The sequence below is a fragment of the Dasypus novemcinctus genome, chromosome 3, assembly GCF_030445035.2.
Source record: "Dasypus novemcinctus isolate mDasNov1 chromosome 3, mDasNov1.1.hap2, whole genome shotgun sequence".
NCBI classification, from domain to species: Eukaryota; Metazoa; Chordata; class Mammalia; order Cingulata; family Dasypodidae; genus Dasypus; species Dasypus novemcinctus.
Window position 1 is genome coordinate 31,244,188 of NC_080675.1, and position 15,651 is coordinate 31,259,838.

Below are 15,651 nucleotides of genomic sequence, written 5' to 3' on the forward strand. Positions count from 1 at the left end.
GTCTGGACATCGATTTGGAGGGAAGGTAACAGAGAGGATCCATCTGTGAAATATACACGGAGATCCCAGCTACGTGTGGAGGATTCCCTCCTTGGGTAGGCGGAGCCGAGGCAGCTAGCACCGCGCGGAGCCCCGGCAGGCGGCGGCCAGGGTAGCCGATTCCGGCCGAGCCCGGCTGAGCCGCGGCTGGCGGGGGGGCGGAGCCCGGCTGAGCTCGGCCGAGCCCAGCCGCGCCACGCCGGGCGGCGAGCGGGAGAGCCGCGCCGCGCCGCGAGCGGGAGAGCCGAGCCGCGCTGCGCCGCGCCGGGCGGCGGGCGGGAAAGCCGAGCCCGGCCGAGCCCAGCCGAGCCCAGCCGAGCCGCGGCGGGCGGCAGGCGGGGGACCGGAGCCCAGATGAGCCCAGCCGAGCCTGGCGGCGGGGTTTCTGTTCTTTGGTTTTTTTTTATTTTTTATTTTTTGTTGTTGTTGTTGTTCTTGTTTTTTTTTTTTTTCAATCCTCTCTTTCTTGTCCCCAATATTCTTCTTATACTATTTTACCTTAACAATACAATAGGTCCTACAGGAAATACCTCACATTTGCTGGGTTTCCTCACCCTCCACTGCCTCATTTCTCTGTGAATAGATTTAGCCTATCTACACTATCCCCTTTCCCCTACAACTTGATATCCTCCACCATCTGCTATCTCTCCTATATTCCATCTCCCTTTCTTTGATCCACAAAGTGTCTAACTCTTAATTTCTAATACCTTTGTTTAGTTTTCCCTCTGGTATTCGTCCCTGAAACTATTACCTTTCTTTTCTCTTTCCCTCTCTCACGAAAACAATAGCCTCTTAGTACGTACCACATTCCTCCCATATTCAGTCGTCTACCTCATTATAGGTACTTTCCTACTACTATAACTCTACACAATTTACATGATCTAACCTCCATCCTCCCAGAACTCATATTGTTGCTTTGTAAACATATATCACCAATACTACTTCACACTTTTTCCTTCCTTACACAATTGACTTTCCCCAGCACTAATACTTTCCTTTAAAGTGAGCTTAACTAGCAATAAGAAATTGGAATAGGAAGAACAAAGTGACAAAGAGAAGATATAACACTTACGCAAAAACAACAGCTAATTAATCTCCAAGACTAGACAAAGAAGCTAAGGAACTGATTAAACCCGTCAAGAAAAAATGTTGACAAGACAGCAACAAAAATCTACAAACCAAACCAGTAATCAGGAAAACATGGCTGAATCCAATCAACAAACTGAAAATCAGGAAGGGGGGCAGGACTTCGCACAAGCAATGAAAGATCTCAGAACATTTATCACCGACAAATTTGATGAAGTAATGAAAGAGGTTAACAGCGTGAAGACAACACTCGGAGGGGAAATTGCAGACATGCGCAAAAAAATAACAGATATGATGGAAATGAACACCACAATTCAAGAAATCAAAAATACACTTGCAGCAAATATCAGCAGACTAGAAGAGGCAGAGCAGAGAATTAGTGATGTGGAAGACAGTGCATTGGAAATCAAACAGATAGTAGAAGTGGTCAATAAAAAGGTAGAAAAAATCCAGATAGGACTTAGGGACCTGAATGATAACGCAAAACGCTCAAACATACGTATTATAGGCATTCCAGAAGGAGAAGAGAAGGGAAAGGGGTCAGAAGGAGTGTTGCAGGAAATAATGAATGAAAACTTCCCAGATCTACTGAAAGAGACAGATGTACATATCCAAGAAGCACAGCGCACTCCACTGGTCATAAACCCCAACAGGCCCACCCCAAGACATATACTTGTCAAATTATCCAATGCTCAAGACAAAGAAAAAATTCTAAAAGCAGCAAGAGAAAAGAAAACCATCACATACAAGGGAAACTCCATAAGATTAAGTGCTGATTTCTCATCTGAAACGATGGAGGCAAGAAGGCAGTGGTATGATATAGTCAAGGTACTAAAGGAAAAAAATTTCCAACCAAGAATACTCTATCCAGCTAAACTAGCATTCAAAAATGATGGAGAGTTCAAAATATTCACAGATAAACAGAAACTGAAAGAGTATATCAACAAGAAACCTCCCCTTCAAGAAATTCTTAAGGGAATTCTGCAGGAAGAAAGGAAAAAACAGGACAGTCAGAGATGGAGGAGAGTGTAAAAGCAACAAGAAAGACAAAAATAGAAGGGGAAAATAAAATAATACAAACAAAATATAACAAACACAAATCCAACCAAAATATGGCTACCATAAATAACTCTCTAAACGTAATAACACTGAATGTCAACGGATTAAACTCACCTATCAAAAGATTCAGACTGGGACACTGGATAAGGAAATACGACCCATCTATATGCTGCCTACAAGAGACACATCTTAGACCCAGAGACTCATGGAGGTTGAAAGTGAATGGCTGGAAAACAATCATACAAGCAAACAACAACCAAAAAAAGGCAGGAGTAGCTATATTAATATCAGACAAAATAGACTTTAAATGCGAAACAATTGTGAGAGACAAAGAAGGATACTATATTTTAGTGAAAGGGACAATTTGTCAAGAAGATCGAACAATCATAAATATTTATGCTCCTAACAAGGGCGCCTCTAAATATGTGAAGCAAACGCTGGAAAAACTAAGTGAAAGAATAGATGCATCTACAATTATAGTGGGGGATTTTAATACACCACTATCAACTCTGGACAGAACATCTCAAAAGAGAATCACTAAAGAAACAAAACATTTGAACAGTATATTAGAAGAGCTGGATCTAATAGACATATATAGATCATTACACCCAAACACAGCAGGATATACATTTTTCTCAAGCGCACATGGAACATTCTCCCAGATTGACCATATGCTAGGCCACAAAGAAAGGCTTAATGAATTCAGAAAGATCGAAATCATACAAAACAATATCTCTGACCACAGTGGAGTCAAGCTGGAAATTTGCAAGGGACAGAGACCCAGACTTCACACGACAATTTGGAAATTAAACAGCACACTCTTAGAAAAACAGTGGGTCAAAGAGGAAATCTCAAAAGAAATCAATGACTACCTTGAAACAAATGATAATGATAACACAACATACCAAAATTTATGGGATGCAGCAAAAGCGGTACTGAGAGGGAAATTTATAGCCATAAATTCATATATCAAAAAAGAAGAAAGAGCAGAAATTGAAGAATTAACTGCACATTTGAAGGAATTAGAAAAACAACAACAAAGTAACCCAACAGGAAGAAGAAGGAAGGAAATAACAAAGATAAGAGCAGAACTAAATGAAATAGAAAATAAGAAAGCACTTGAAAAAATAAACAAGACCAAGAGCTGGTTTTTTGAGAAGATCAACAAAATTGACAAACCTTTAGCGAGACTAACAAAGAAAAAAAGAGAAAAGATGCAAATACACAAAATAAGAAATGAGAAAGGTGAAATCACCACTGACCCCACAGAAATACAGACTATCATAAGAGGATACTTTGAAAAACTATATTCCAACAAAAATGACAATTTAGAGGAAATGGACAAATTCCTAGAAATACATAAGCAGCCCATACTGACAAAAGAAGAAATTGATGATCTTAACAAACCAATCACAAGCAAAGAGATAGAATCAGTCATTAAAAATCTCCCAACTAAGAAGAGCCCAGGGCCAGACGGCTTCACAGGTGAATTCTACAAAACATTCCGGAAAGAACTAACACCAATCCTGTTGAAACTATTCCAAAAAATCGAAACAGAAGGAACACTGCCTAATTCCTTCTATGATGCCAACATTACCCTAGTACCAAAGCCAAACAAAGACAACACAAGAAAGGAAAATTACAGACCAATTTCTCTAATGAACCTAGACGCAAAAATACTTAACAAAATACTTGCTAATCGTATTCAACAACACATTAAACGAATTATACACCATGACCAAGTGGGATTTATTCCAGGTATGCAAGGATGGTTCAACATAAGAAAATCAATCAATGTAATACACCATATAAACAGATTCAGAGAAAAAAACCACATGATTATATCTATAGATGCAGAAAAGGCATTTGACAAAATACAGCACCCCTTCCTGATAAAAACACTCCAAAAGATCGGAATACAAGGAAACTTTTTGAACATGATAAAGAGTATATATGAAAAACCTAAAGCCAACATTGTTTACAATGGCGAAATCCTGAAATCCTTCCCTCTAAAATCAGGAACAAGACAAGGTTGCCCATTGTCTCCGCTCCTATTTAACATTGTCTTGGAAGTACTGGCTCGAGCACTGAGACAAGAACCAGATATAAAAGGCATTCAAATTGGAAGGGAAGAAGTCAAAATTTCATTATTTGCAGATGACATGATCCTATATATAGAAAACCCTGAGAGATCTACAACAAAGCTCCTAGAACTCATAAATAAGTTTAGCAAAGTCGCAGGTTATAAGATCAATGCGCAAAAATCAGTAGCATTTCTATACACCAATAATGAGCAAGATCAGGAGGAAATCAAGAAACAAATACCATTCACAATAGTAAATAAAAAAATCAAATACTTAGGAATAAATTTAACTAAAGAGGTAAAAAACTTATACATCGAGAACTATACAAGATTGTTCAAGGAAATCAAAGAAGACCTAAATAAATGGAAGAATATTCCCTGTTCATGGATAGGAAGACTGAATATTATTAAGATGTCTATCCTACCAAAACTGATCTACACATTCAATGCAATCCCAATAAAAATCAACACAGCCTTCTTTAAGGAACTAGAAAAACTAACTATGAAATTTATTTGGAATAAAAAGAGGCCCCGAATAGCCAAAGACATATTGAAAAAGAAAAACGAAATAGGAGGAATCACACTTCCTGACTTCAAAACATACTACAAAGCTACAGTAGTGAAAACAGCATGGTACTGGCATAAGGAGAGACACACAGACCAATGGAATCGAATTGAAAGTTCAGATATAGAACCTCATGTATATAGCCATATAATATTCGATAAAGCCACCAAACCCTCTCAACTGGGAGAGAATGGCCTATTCAACAAATGGTGCCTGGAGAACTGGATAGCTATATGTAGAAGAATGAAAGAGGATTACCATCTCACACCTTATACAAAGATCAACTCAAGATGGATCAAAGACCTAAATATAAGAGCCAAGACCATAAAGACCTTGGAAAGCAGTGTAGGGAAACATCTACAGGACCTTGTAATAGGAAATGGCTTCATGAATATCACACCAAAAGCACGAGCAGCAAAAGAACAAATAGATAAATGGGACTACCTCAAAATTAAAGCCTTCTGCACCTCAAAGGTGTTTGTCAAGAAAGTAAAAAGGGAACCCACACAATGGGAGAAAATATTTGGCAACCATATATCTGATAAGAGACTTATAACTTGCATATATAAAGAACTCATAGATCTCGAAAACAAAAAGATAAACAACCCATTTAAAAAATGGGAAAAAGATTTAAACAGACACTTCTCCAAAGAAGAAATACAAATGGCTAAAAAGCACATGAAAAAATGCTCCAAATCCCTAGCTATCAGGGAAATGCAAATCAAAACTACAATGAGATTCCATCTTACTCCCATAAGATTGGCAGCCATGAAAAAAACAGTAGAATACAAATGCTGGAGAGGATGTGAAGAAAGGGGAACACTCATCCATTGCTGGTGGGAATGCAGAAGGATCCAACCATTCTGGAGGACAGTTTGGCAGTTTCTCAAAAAATTATCCATAGATTTGCCATATGACCCAGCAATACCACTGCTGGGTATATACCCATCAGATCTGAAAACAAGGACACAAACCGATATATGTACACCAATGTTCATAGTAGCATTGTTCACCATCGCCAAAAGTTGGAATCAATCCAAAAGTCCATCAACAGATGAGTGGATCAATAAAATGTGGTATATACACACAATGGAATACTACTCAGCTGTAAGAACCAATACACTACAATCGCACGTGATAACATGGATGAACCTTGAGAATCTTATGTTGAGTGAAGCAACCCAGGCATTGAAGGACAAATACTATATGACCTCAATGATATGAAATAAGTTAACTGCCTCAGAGAGCTAGAGTCTGGAAAAGTGGCTTACTGGAAATCGGGGGGTGGAGGAAGGATGTGAGTTAATGTCTGTAGGGGTGGAATCTGTGATGAGCTGGGGGTAAGTATGAGCACAAAGAAGGGACAAAATGGGGGCAAGGGGTTACCTTCGGGTGGGGTTTTCTGGGTTTGAGGGGGGCTGGGGATGGGAAGAGGGGTAATATGGTCCAAGAAATAGGTGGGAGGGAGGGGCAACATACAAACATGGGAGAGTGCCAGAAGTTCATTGAGAACTAAATGTTGAGTAAAACGTATCAAAGTATAAGTAGGAGGGTTACCTGGTTAGGACGCTCAGGGGGTATGGTCTGATGCGGGAGGACTCCGGAGGGAATAGCTGAAGGCTCATTTTGCCAAGGTGGGTTCTACCATTGGGTGGGGTGGACCCATATCCTGGGGAAGACTAATGCCGTCGAATAGAGAGAACTGTATCTCTCGTGAGAAAGGACGGCTCCCAGGGCATTAGATTGGCAGGCGTTGTGGGCCCTAAGGGGAGGGGAAAATGGACTTGCAATGGATGGAACAAAGGTAAATAAGGGGGCAAAAGAGGAGTTATGTGAGAGTACACGAGGATGAATATAAAACAGCTAATATTACACCAAAAACATATAGGGGATGACAGACTAATAATGAAAACCATAAGAGAAAACATAGGATAACTAAAAAATTTAGAAAACTGTACAACCTAAAGTATGGACCACATAGTAAGCACAAATGTTACCTTGTTTGAAAACTATAGTTTCGGAATCTGTACATCAGTTTCAGGAAATATGATATGAATAAGTTAAAAGATTATTGCTGTGGAAGGGAAAAGGTTTTATGGTGGATCTGGGGAAATACTGTATATTGTATATATGAATTTTGGTGATCTAAGACTCTTCTGAAGCTGACATTATGTTGGGATTCACTTTACGGGAAGTTTTGGATCACAGAGTGGTTCAACAATGGCAGCGGAGGAATACTGATATGGGATGTTATTGACAGGATATATATGGTTGACAGGGAGTTATACAGGGCATATGCCCAGGGTATATGGTAATATCTATATATACTCATAGTGGAAACAATTAAAAACAACAGCTGGGGGGGTACTGGGCTCCTGGCCGGGGGGTCACTGTTGTGGGCCCTGGGAGAGCAGCGGCAATCCTCCAGGTGCAACGGCAAGAACCAGGAAGGAGGAGGGCCCAACAGTGGGCTCTTGATACTAATGGCTACACTTTTGAGCCTATGCACCTGCAATAAGAACAAGGCCTAGAGTAGCATTGTGCCTGGGGGTTTCCTCCTGACAGCCTTCATGTTACTCAAATGTGGCCACTCTCACAGCCAAACTCAGCGTGTAGATGTGATGCATTCCCCCCAGCGTGGGACACGACACCCGGGGATGAGCCTCCCTGGCACCGAGGGATCACTACCACATACCAGCTGAAGAAGCAACTAGAAAATGACCTTGAATTAAAGATTCAATGCGGAACAGCAGAATATACCTATCTACATATAATAACATGACTTCGGGAAGCGGTTTGACCTAATGTAAGGGGGAAATGGAAAAGAGAAATGAGATTATAAGGCTGTGAGTCTCTAAAAAAGAGTCTGGAGGTTGTCAGAAGGAATACCCCTATGTACAACTGAACAGAGTCTAAGAGACAGATAAGGTAGATACAACCCCAGGTATTGGTTCTTTTGAGGGATAAAGAGACCCACGGGTTCTATGGTCATGGCAGAAGGGGTTCACTGCCATGACAGATGGCCCTTCTTTGGAGCTGGTGTTTCTGCATGATGGAAATGGACTCAGAGGGGATCTCTTTTCACAAGACTTGCATGCTACTTTATTGGAATTGTAGTTGGTGCTGGATTTAAGATATATGTAGGGGATTTGAATCTCTGGACTGATAATATGACACCCAGGCCCAGAGCCTCAACAGACTTCAGCTCCTACACTTTGACTTATTGGACTTACTCCACTCAGCTAACATGGAGTTGAAGAAGGTCAACCACCACAACATGGAGCCTAGAGTGTCTACAACTAGAAGCGGGAAGAGTGCATCCAGTACCCATGTGGAATCTAAGCCCTCACTTGACATAGGTGTGCAATGGACACAACCAATCCAATGTCCACAGAGGAAATGTGGAATGGGTGTGGGAACGGTAGCCATGGGGGCTGCTGGGTGTGGGGAACGGGAGGAAGAGATGAGATGTGGAGGCGTTTTCGGGACGTGGAGTTGTCCTGGATAGTGCTTCACGGACAATTACGGGACACTGTAGATCCCCCCAGGGCCCACTGGATGGAACGTGAGAGAGTCTGGGCTATGATGTGGACCATTGACTATGGGGTGCAGTGATGTTCAGAGATGAACTTACCAGGTGCAATGGATGTATCACGATGATGGGAGAGAGTGTTGCTGTGGGGGGAGTGGGGGGTGGGGGCGGTGGGGTTGAATGGGACCTCATATATTTTTTTTAATATAATTAAAAAATAATAATAATAATAAATAAATATTAAAAAAAAAATTTAAAAAATATAAAACTGCAATGAGATAATTTCACAGCTATTAGAATGGCCATTATTAAAAAGTCAGAAAACTACAAGTGATGGAGAGGATGTGGAGAGAGAGGCATGCTTATTCACTGTTGGTGGGAATTAGAATGGTACAGCCACTGTGGAGGACTGTTGGACAATTCCTAAGGAAGTTGAATATAGATTTGCCATGTAATCCTGCATTCCTTCTACTAGGTATATACCTAGAAGAACTGAGAGCAGTGACTCAAATAGACATCTGCACACTGATGTTTGTAGCAGTGTTATTCACATTTGCCAAGAGATGGAAACAACCCAGGTTTTTGTCACCCGATGAATGGATAAACAAATTTGTGGCATATACACACAATGTAATACCATGCAGTTGTAAGAAGAAATGGGGAAGTGGATGTGGCTTAAGCCACATGGGACCTCATGGGAGGTCCCAGATTCAGTTCCTAGTGCCTCCTAAAGAAGACCAGCAAGACAGTGACTTGATGTATGGGCTGGTGCAGTGAGCTGACACAAGGTGATGCACTGAGATGATACAACAAAGAGACCCAACAAGGAAATACAACGAGAGACACAAGAAGCAGGAGTGGAGGTGGCTCAAACCATTGGATTGGATTCCCAGTGCCTCCTAAAAAGAAGACAAGCACACAATGAACAGACATAGAAAGCAGACAGTGAACACAATGATGGGGGGTGAAATAAATATGTCTTTAAAAAAAAAAAAAAGAACTGAAGCCATGAAGCATTTGACAACATGGATGAATCTGGTGGACATTATGTTGAGTAAAGCAAGCTAGACACAAAAGGACAAATAATGTATGATTACACTGTTAATGAACTAAACATATTGTGTAAACTCATGGAGTTAATAATTAGAATATAGATCACCAGAAAATAGAATGAGATTTAGAGAATAGAAAGCTCAGGTTTAACTGTGCAGAGCTGGTAAAAAGTTTCTTTGTAAATCTTTGGAAATGAGTAGAAATGGTGAAAGCACATGGGTATGTCAGTGGTTGAAAGGAAAAGCCTAAGGACATGTTTATTTCTAGAAGGAAAGCTAAAAAACCCAACATGGGACTGTATAACAAAGTGAAATCTCATGTTATGAGAAATATGAATATGGGTAATATTGCATATGTAAGACTTTTTATAAAATATAAATACAAAAAAACTAGAGAGATGGAAACAGAATAGCAGCAATATATGGTAGGGACACATATAGAGAGTGATAGGTGATAAGTTTTTTGTTCGTTTGTCTGGTTTTTGTTTATTATTATTATTGGAGTAATGAAAATGCTCTAATAATGATTGAATTGATGAATGTACAACTATGTGATCATTCCAGAATAGTACATTTTGGATGGATTGTATGCTTTATTAGTATGTATCGATAAAATTGATTTATTTTTAAAATTAACTATTAATTTATTAATTCAAAAAATATTTATTGGGTATCTATTACCCAAAAGGGGGAGGGAGGGAGAGAGGAAGAAAAGGAGGAAGGAAGGAAGGGAGGGAGGGGAGAATAAAAGGAGGGAGGGAGGGAGAGAGAGAGGAAGGAAGGGAGGGAGGGACAGTGGTTCTCAAACCTTTACACTCTTAAAATTTATTGAGGCTCCCGAATTTTTTTTTTTTTTAAGATTTATTTATCCCCCCCTTGTTGTTTGTGCTTGCTGTCTGCTCTCTGTGTCCATTTGTCATGTGATCTCTGTGTCTGCTCATCTTCTCTTTAGGAGGCACTGGGAACCGAACCTGGGACCGCCCATGTGGGCGAGAGGCGCTCAATCACCTGAGCCACCTCAGCTCCCTGATTTATTGAGTCTCTCATTGTCTTTCCTCTTTGTGTCTCTTTGTTGTGTCATCTTGTTGCATCGGCTCACTGAGCTTGCCCATCATGCCAGCTTGCTGTCTTGCTCATCTTCTCCAGGAGGCAATGGTAACCAAACCTGGGACCTCCCATGTGGTAGGTGGGAGCTCAATCGCTTGAGCCACATATGCCTCCCTCCCCAATTTTTGTGTATGTGGGTTATATCTATCAATATTTACTATATTAGAAATTAGAAATTAAAACTCAGAAGTTTAAAAAATGCTTATTCGTTAAAAAATAACAATGGATCCATTGTGCATTAATATAAATAAGTTTTTGAATGAAAACTGTTTGCTAAAGTAGAAAATAATTTAGTGAGAAGAGAGACATTGTAAATTTCTTTAATGACTTAATAAAAGAGCAGGATTTTCATATCTGCTTCTGTATTCAATCTGTTGCTATATCATGTTATGATAGTCTCTGGAAAACTTCACTGTATGCTCTTGAGAAAAAGAGAATGAGGGAAGCAGATTTGGCTCACCTGATAGAGTGGCTGCCTACCATTTGGGAGGTCCAGGGTTCAAGCCCAAGGCCTCCTGACCTGTGTGGAGCTGGCCCATGAGTAGTGCTGATGCACACAAGGAGTGTCCTGCCACGCAGGGGTGTCCCCGCATAGGGGAGCCCCATGCACGAGGAGTGCACCCCGTAAGGAGAGCCACCTAGTGCTAAAAAAGTGCATCCTGCCCAGGAGTGGCACCTCACACACAGAGAGCTGATGCAGCAAGATGACGCAACAAAAAAAAAGAGATGCAGTTTCCCAGTGCTGCTGACAAGAATACAAGTGGACACAGAAGAACACACAGCAAATGAGAGCAGACAACTGGTGAGGGTCGGGGGAAGGGGAGAGAAATAAATAAAAAATCAATCTTAAAAAAAAAAAGAATGAAAAAAAGCAAATAATATCTTAATACAAAAATAGTTTCGACTTCACAGACTACCTGATAGGGCCTCAAAGATTCCAGGTCTCTGGACCATACTTTGATAACTGCCACCCTAAAGAATCCAGGCCTTTTATTGGAAAGATTTCCAAAAGGCCTAGGGGGATTGTCCTACAGCCCCATCACTTGACTAATTTTCTTTCTTCCCAAAATGAGGGGTATTGCAGGGAGCATAAATCCTTCCCTTGCCTCGTTAAAATGAACTATTCAAATAGGTTTTTTTTCAAAAAAGAAACCAAAAAACCCCAAATAATTTTGTTTCAAGTCATTGGGAGAGTTGATTTTTGTGCTTAAAAAGGAAAGAAAGTGATTCCCTTTATCAGGGAACTGGGATAGGGTAGGAAATGGAAGTACAAAAGACTTTGCTCCTAGGATAACTGGAAAGAGATTGCCTTGCTCATAAGTTTGTACTTCCTTGTTTTGGTGATCAATCGCTGATTTAGGAGAAGCTGCCTCCTTTTGCTTCCATCTAGCAGCTTTGTGTATAGAACAAAATTGGGATTTCAATTCTTCTTTTGTTGAAATACTGTATGGAGCAAATGGTGTGGGTCCCAGAATGAGGAATCAAACTGGCCCCAGGGTTCCACCCCAGATGACTGAAATTTATTTACCATAGTTCTCAGAGCCTAGGACCTGGCTGCATCAGTCCTTAGCCCTTAAATGCTGCCACTGCTGCCCTGGGGGCCAGTTAGCCCTGTGCCATGATGGGCTGAAGTGACGGTAGACATAAATGTCAGCTGAATGGTGGGGGTAGGAGAGGACCCTTTGAATGTAGCGCTTTTTTTTTTTAAGATTTATTTTATTTCTTTCTCTCCCCTTCCCCCTGTTGTCTGCTCTCTGTGCCCATTCATTGTGTGTTCTTCTGCGTCTGCTTGCATTCTTGTCAGCGGCACTGGAAAACCGCGCCTCTTTTTTTGTTGCATCATCTTGCTGCGTCAGCTCTCTGTGTGTGCGGTGCCATTCCTGGGCAGGCTGTGCTTTTTTCATGCGGGGCGGCTCTCCTTGTGGGGCACACTCCTTGCACATGGGGCACCCCTATACGGGGGACACCCCTGCGTGGCACAGCACTCCTTGTGCGCGGCAGCACTGCACGAGGGCCAGCTCACCACACGGTCAGGGATCCGTGGGGATCGAACCCTCGACCCTCCATATGGTAGGCAGATGCTCTTGAGTTGAGCCACAACTGTTTCCCTTGAATGTAGCTTTATCTCAAAGTTTCTCCAGGATGATTGCATCTTTAAAAAGAGCCCTTCAGTTTATACGTTACCTTCTTTTGAGAGGCCAGGGATGATATCACCGGTGAGTAAGGATGCCACAGAAGATCTGCAGAAAGCATCTGGTACCTTGGAGTCTCAGACATTGGTGGAACAGGAATTGCTGCCTGCAGACGAGACCCAGATCCTAAACGAGGTAGGAAGCACATTCCTACCCCCACCCCTACCCCCCACCTCTTATACAAGGAGGTGTCTGTGATGCCAGAATTTAGCAACATAATGAAAGAGTTAGAATTAGAAAGCATTTTGAGGGTGGCTCATAGAATTCTCCCTTTACTCCCACTAGGGCATCTTACTTTTAATTATTTGTATCCACCCTAGAGCCCATCACTGTACTAGCACCCAGTAGGCATCTATTCAATAAGTGAAGTATTAAATTGAATGTTTATGTGCTCTCTAAAATCTGCTTGATGTGAGAAGCTTTAAATCATTGCACTGTTTCAGTTTTGCCCTTTTTTTTTTTTTAAAGTAGCTCTATTTAGTATTTAGATTAAAGATTCTGCAGAAATATAATTAATAGCAGTGGTCCAGATTGGGTGTAGCACAGTGGTTGAGTACCTGCTTCACATATGCAGGGTTCTGGGTTAAATCTCCGTTACATCCTAAAATATATATATATAGAAGTGGTCCCCTGCTATGGAGTTATGGGCTATTTGTATAATTATTAACATGTATAATAATAATGATTGGTATTACTGTCAATAATTACAATACCAAGCACTACCATTACATTTGTATAATGCTTTATAGTTTACAAAGCACTTTATAGTTTATAAAGAACTTTCATCTATAATACTTTACTCCTGAAAACAACCCTGTGAAATAGATATTATTATGTCCTCGTTTTGCAGATGAGGAAACTGAGGATGAGAGCTGCTGGTGACTTTACTAATGTTATGCAGCTAATAAGTTGCATACTAAATCCCTTCTTTAGCCTTTCAGAAAAGGAAGGACTTATTTAAGCACCCTAGTCTAACTCTGATTCATCTCATTTAGCAATGGAGTTGAGAAGAACTCCAGGGCTAACTCTCCAGAAACAGATATGAGGTTGCATCCTGGCAGGATTACAAACAATTTATTTATTTCTTGCAAGTACAATTCCTTTCTCTTAACTAGACTGCTGTCTCACTGATGTGCTCACTGATGTGGATAGTAGGTTTAGATTTCTTGTTGAGTTGCCTGCTGACTCTCTGGTGAAGGGACAAGAAATTAAGGTATAATTGCTTGAAACCGGGGTACGCTAAGCTGAATGATTTGAAAGCCGTCAGGGAGAGAAGGCAGTCTCCTACCATGGTTGCTGAGGCTCTGAGTATAAAATGACAGAGAGGGTGCATTTGTTCTCCTCCATGTAGGTCAGACACCTGGCAGCAAATACACTGTTTAAATGCAAATCCTAGGGCTGGTCTAAAGTGAGATTGTGATTGTTTCCAGAACACTGTTAGTGACATCAAGGGTAAGGCAACTTGTAGCCCAAGGTGTGCAATGATACGGCCAAACAACAGCGTTTGAATGTGGAGCAGAGCACAGAGTCGGGAAAGAGAGCAAAAACCCAGAGAGAAGAACTGTTGTGAGAGGAGCACAGGGAGGTACTGTGCAGGGTGACGCGCCTCCAAGGCAGGACCCAGAAATGCCATTATATGCAAAGTTAGTAGCGAGCTATGAGGATATTCTTGGGCAAGGAATTTATAAAGGATCTTGAGTGGTTAAGTTCCAGAAATAGGAGGGAAAAAGGAAAAATCTTTAAAATAGGGCACTTTTTTGTGGTATTAAAAATTAGTAAACTTTATTAGCAACCTGTACCTGGAGGAAAGAGAAGGAACATTGAACAGCACCTTAGCTTTGAGTTAATATAGGAGAGGTAATAGGGCAGCGGTGGGGCAGCCTTCATTTGAAAAGAGGCTCTAATGTGTCCCTTAATCAGAATTCTGTTGTTCAGATGACCAAGTACCAAGTTCCACAAAGATCTGGGGACATCGTTATGATCCAGTCTGAGCACACAGGAGCTATAGATGTTCTTTCAGCTGATTTGGAATCTGCAGATCTTCTGGGGGACCACAGGAAAGGTGAGATCTTTGGGGGTGCAGAGGTGCTTTCCCCCACTACCCCCAAATGGGTACTTAAGGAAGGCAGCAGACAGATGGAAGGAAAGAAATGACTTGTGAAAAAAAATCGAAGAAATAAGTAGAAAGAATGACTTTGTCACAGCCTCCCTAAGTGAAATGCCAGATATAGTAACATTTCCCCATGTTTTCTTGGTACTAAGTTGCCTATCCTTTCAGTCTCTCCACCTCTTATGGCTCCTCCATGCACCTGGACCTTTACCAAGATGAAGGAATTCAAAAGTAAGCTGGGTAAAGAGAAGAACAGCCGTCTGGTAGTGAAGCGAGGTGAGGTAGTGACCATCCGAGTACCTACCCACCCAGAGGGGAAGCGTGTCTGCTGGGAGTTTGCAACTGATGACTATGACATTGGCTTTGGAGTTTATTTTGATTGGACACCTGTAACCAGCACTGACATAACTGTGCAGGTCAGTGATTCCAGTGAGGATGAGGATGAAGATGATGACGAAGAGGAAGAGATTGAAGGTGAATTTAATTCACTGTTGTGCCAGTTCTCCTCTTCCTTAGAATGCAGTCATTGTGGAATCCCTTTCAGCATTACAAGCTAAGTTGGGTGGTCAGACCCTCAAAAGAACATCCTGGTGGGGTCAGTATCAATTCCTTGGTTGGAAGCTTCTTTTCCTTTGAATCAATATCTAGTGTTTTCCCAACATCCCCTAAGGGACAGGGATAGAGGCGAGTCAGTGCTGCTATATAGAGGCAGATTTTTCAGATCACATAAAAACTGAGATCATTTTTACATTTCTCTCTTTTGGGGATCTTTATTCTTGGCCAGGATTACAGTGTGCTAAGTGTCTCTCCAAACTGTCACAGCTGG

General features: G+C 41.3%; 1 protein-coding gene across 2 annotated transcripts in view; it reads left to right on the forward strand.

The window, feature by feature from the left end:
• The window catches only part of TMED8 (transmembrane p24 trafficking protein family member 8), a 52,708-nt gene that overhangs the window by 28,923 nt on the left and 8,134 nt on the right, over positions 1 to 15,651 (forward strand). Inside the window, exons 3-5 of one of the 2 annotated variants that reach the window (XM_004453551.4) lie at positions 12,721 to 12,850; positions 14,651 to 14,777; positions 14,994 to 15,299. In XM_004453551.4, the coding sequence (XP_004453608.1) occupies positions 12,721 to 12,850; positions 14,651 to 14,777; positions 14,994 to 15,299 (563 nt within the window). Of the gene's footprint in view, positions 1 to 12,720; positions 12,851 to 14,635; positions 14,778 to 14,993; positions 15,300 to 15,651 lie in introns of both variants that reach the window. The other variant, XM_058292980.1, reaches the window with a different exon arrangement.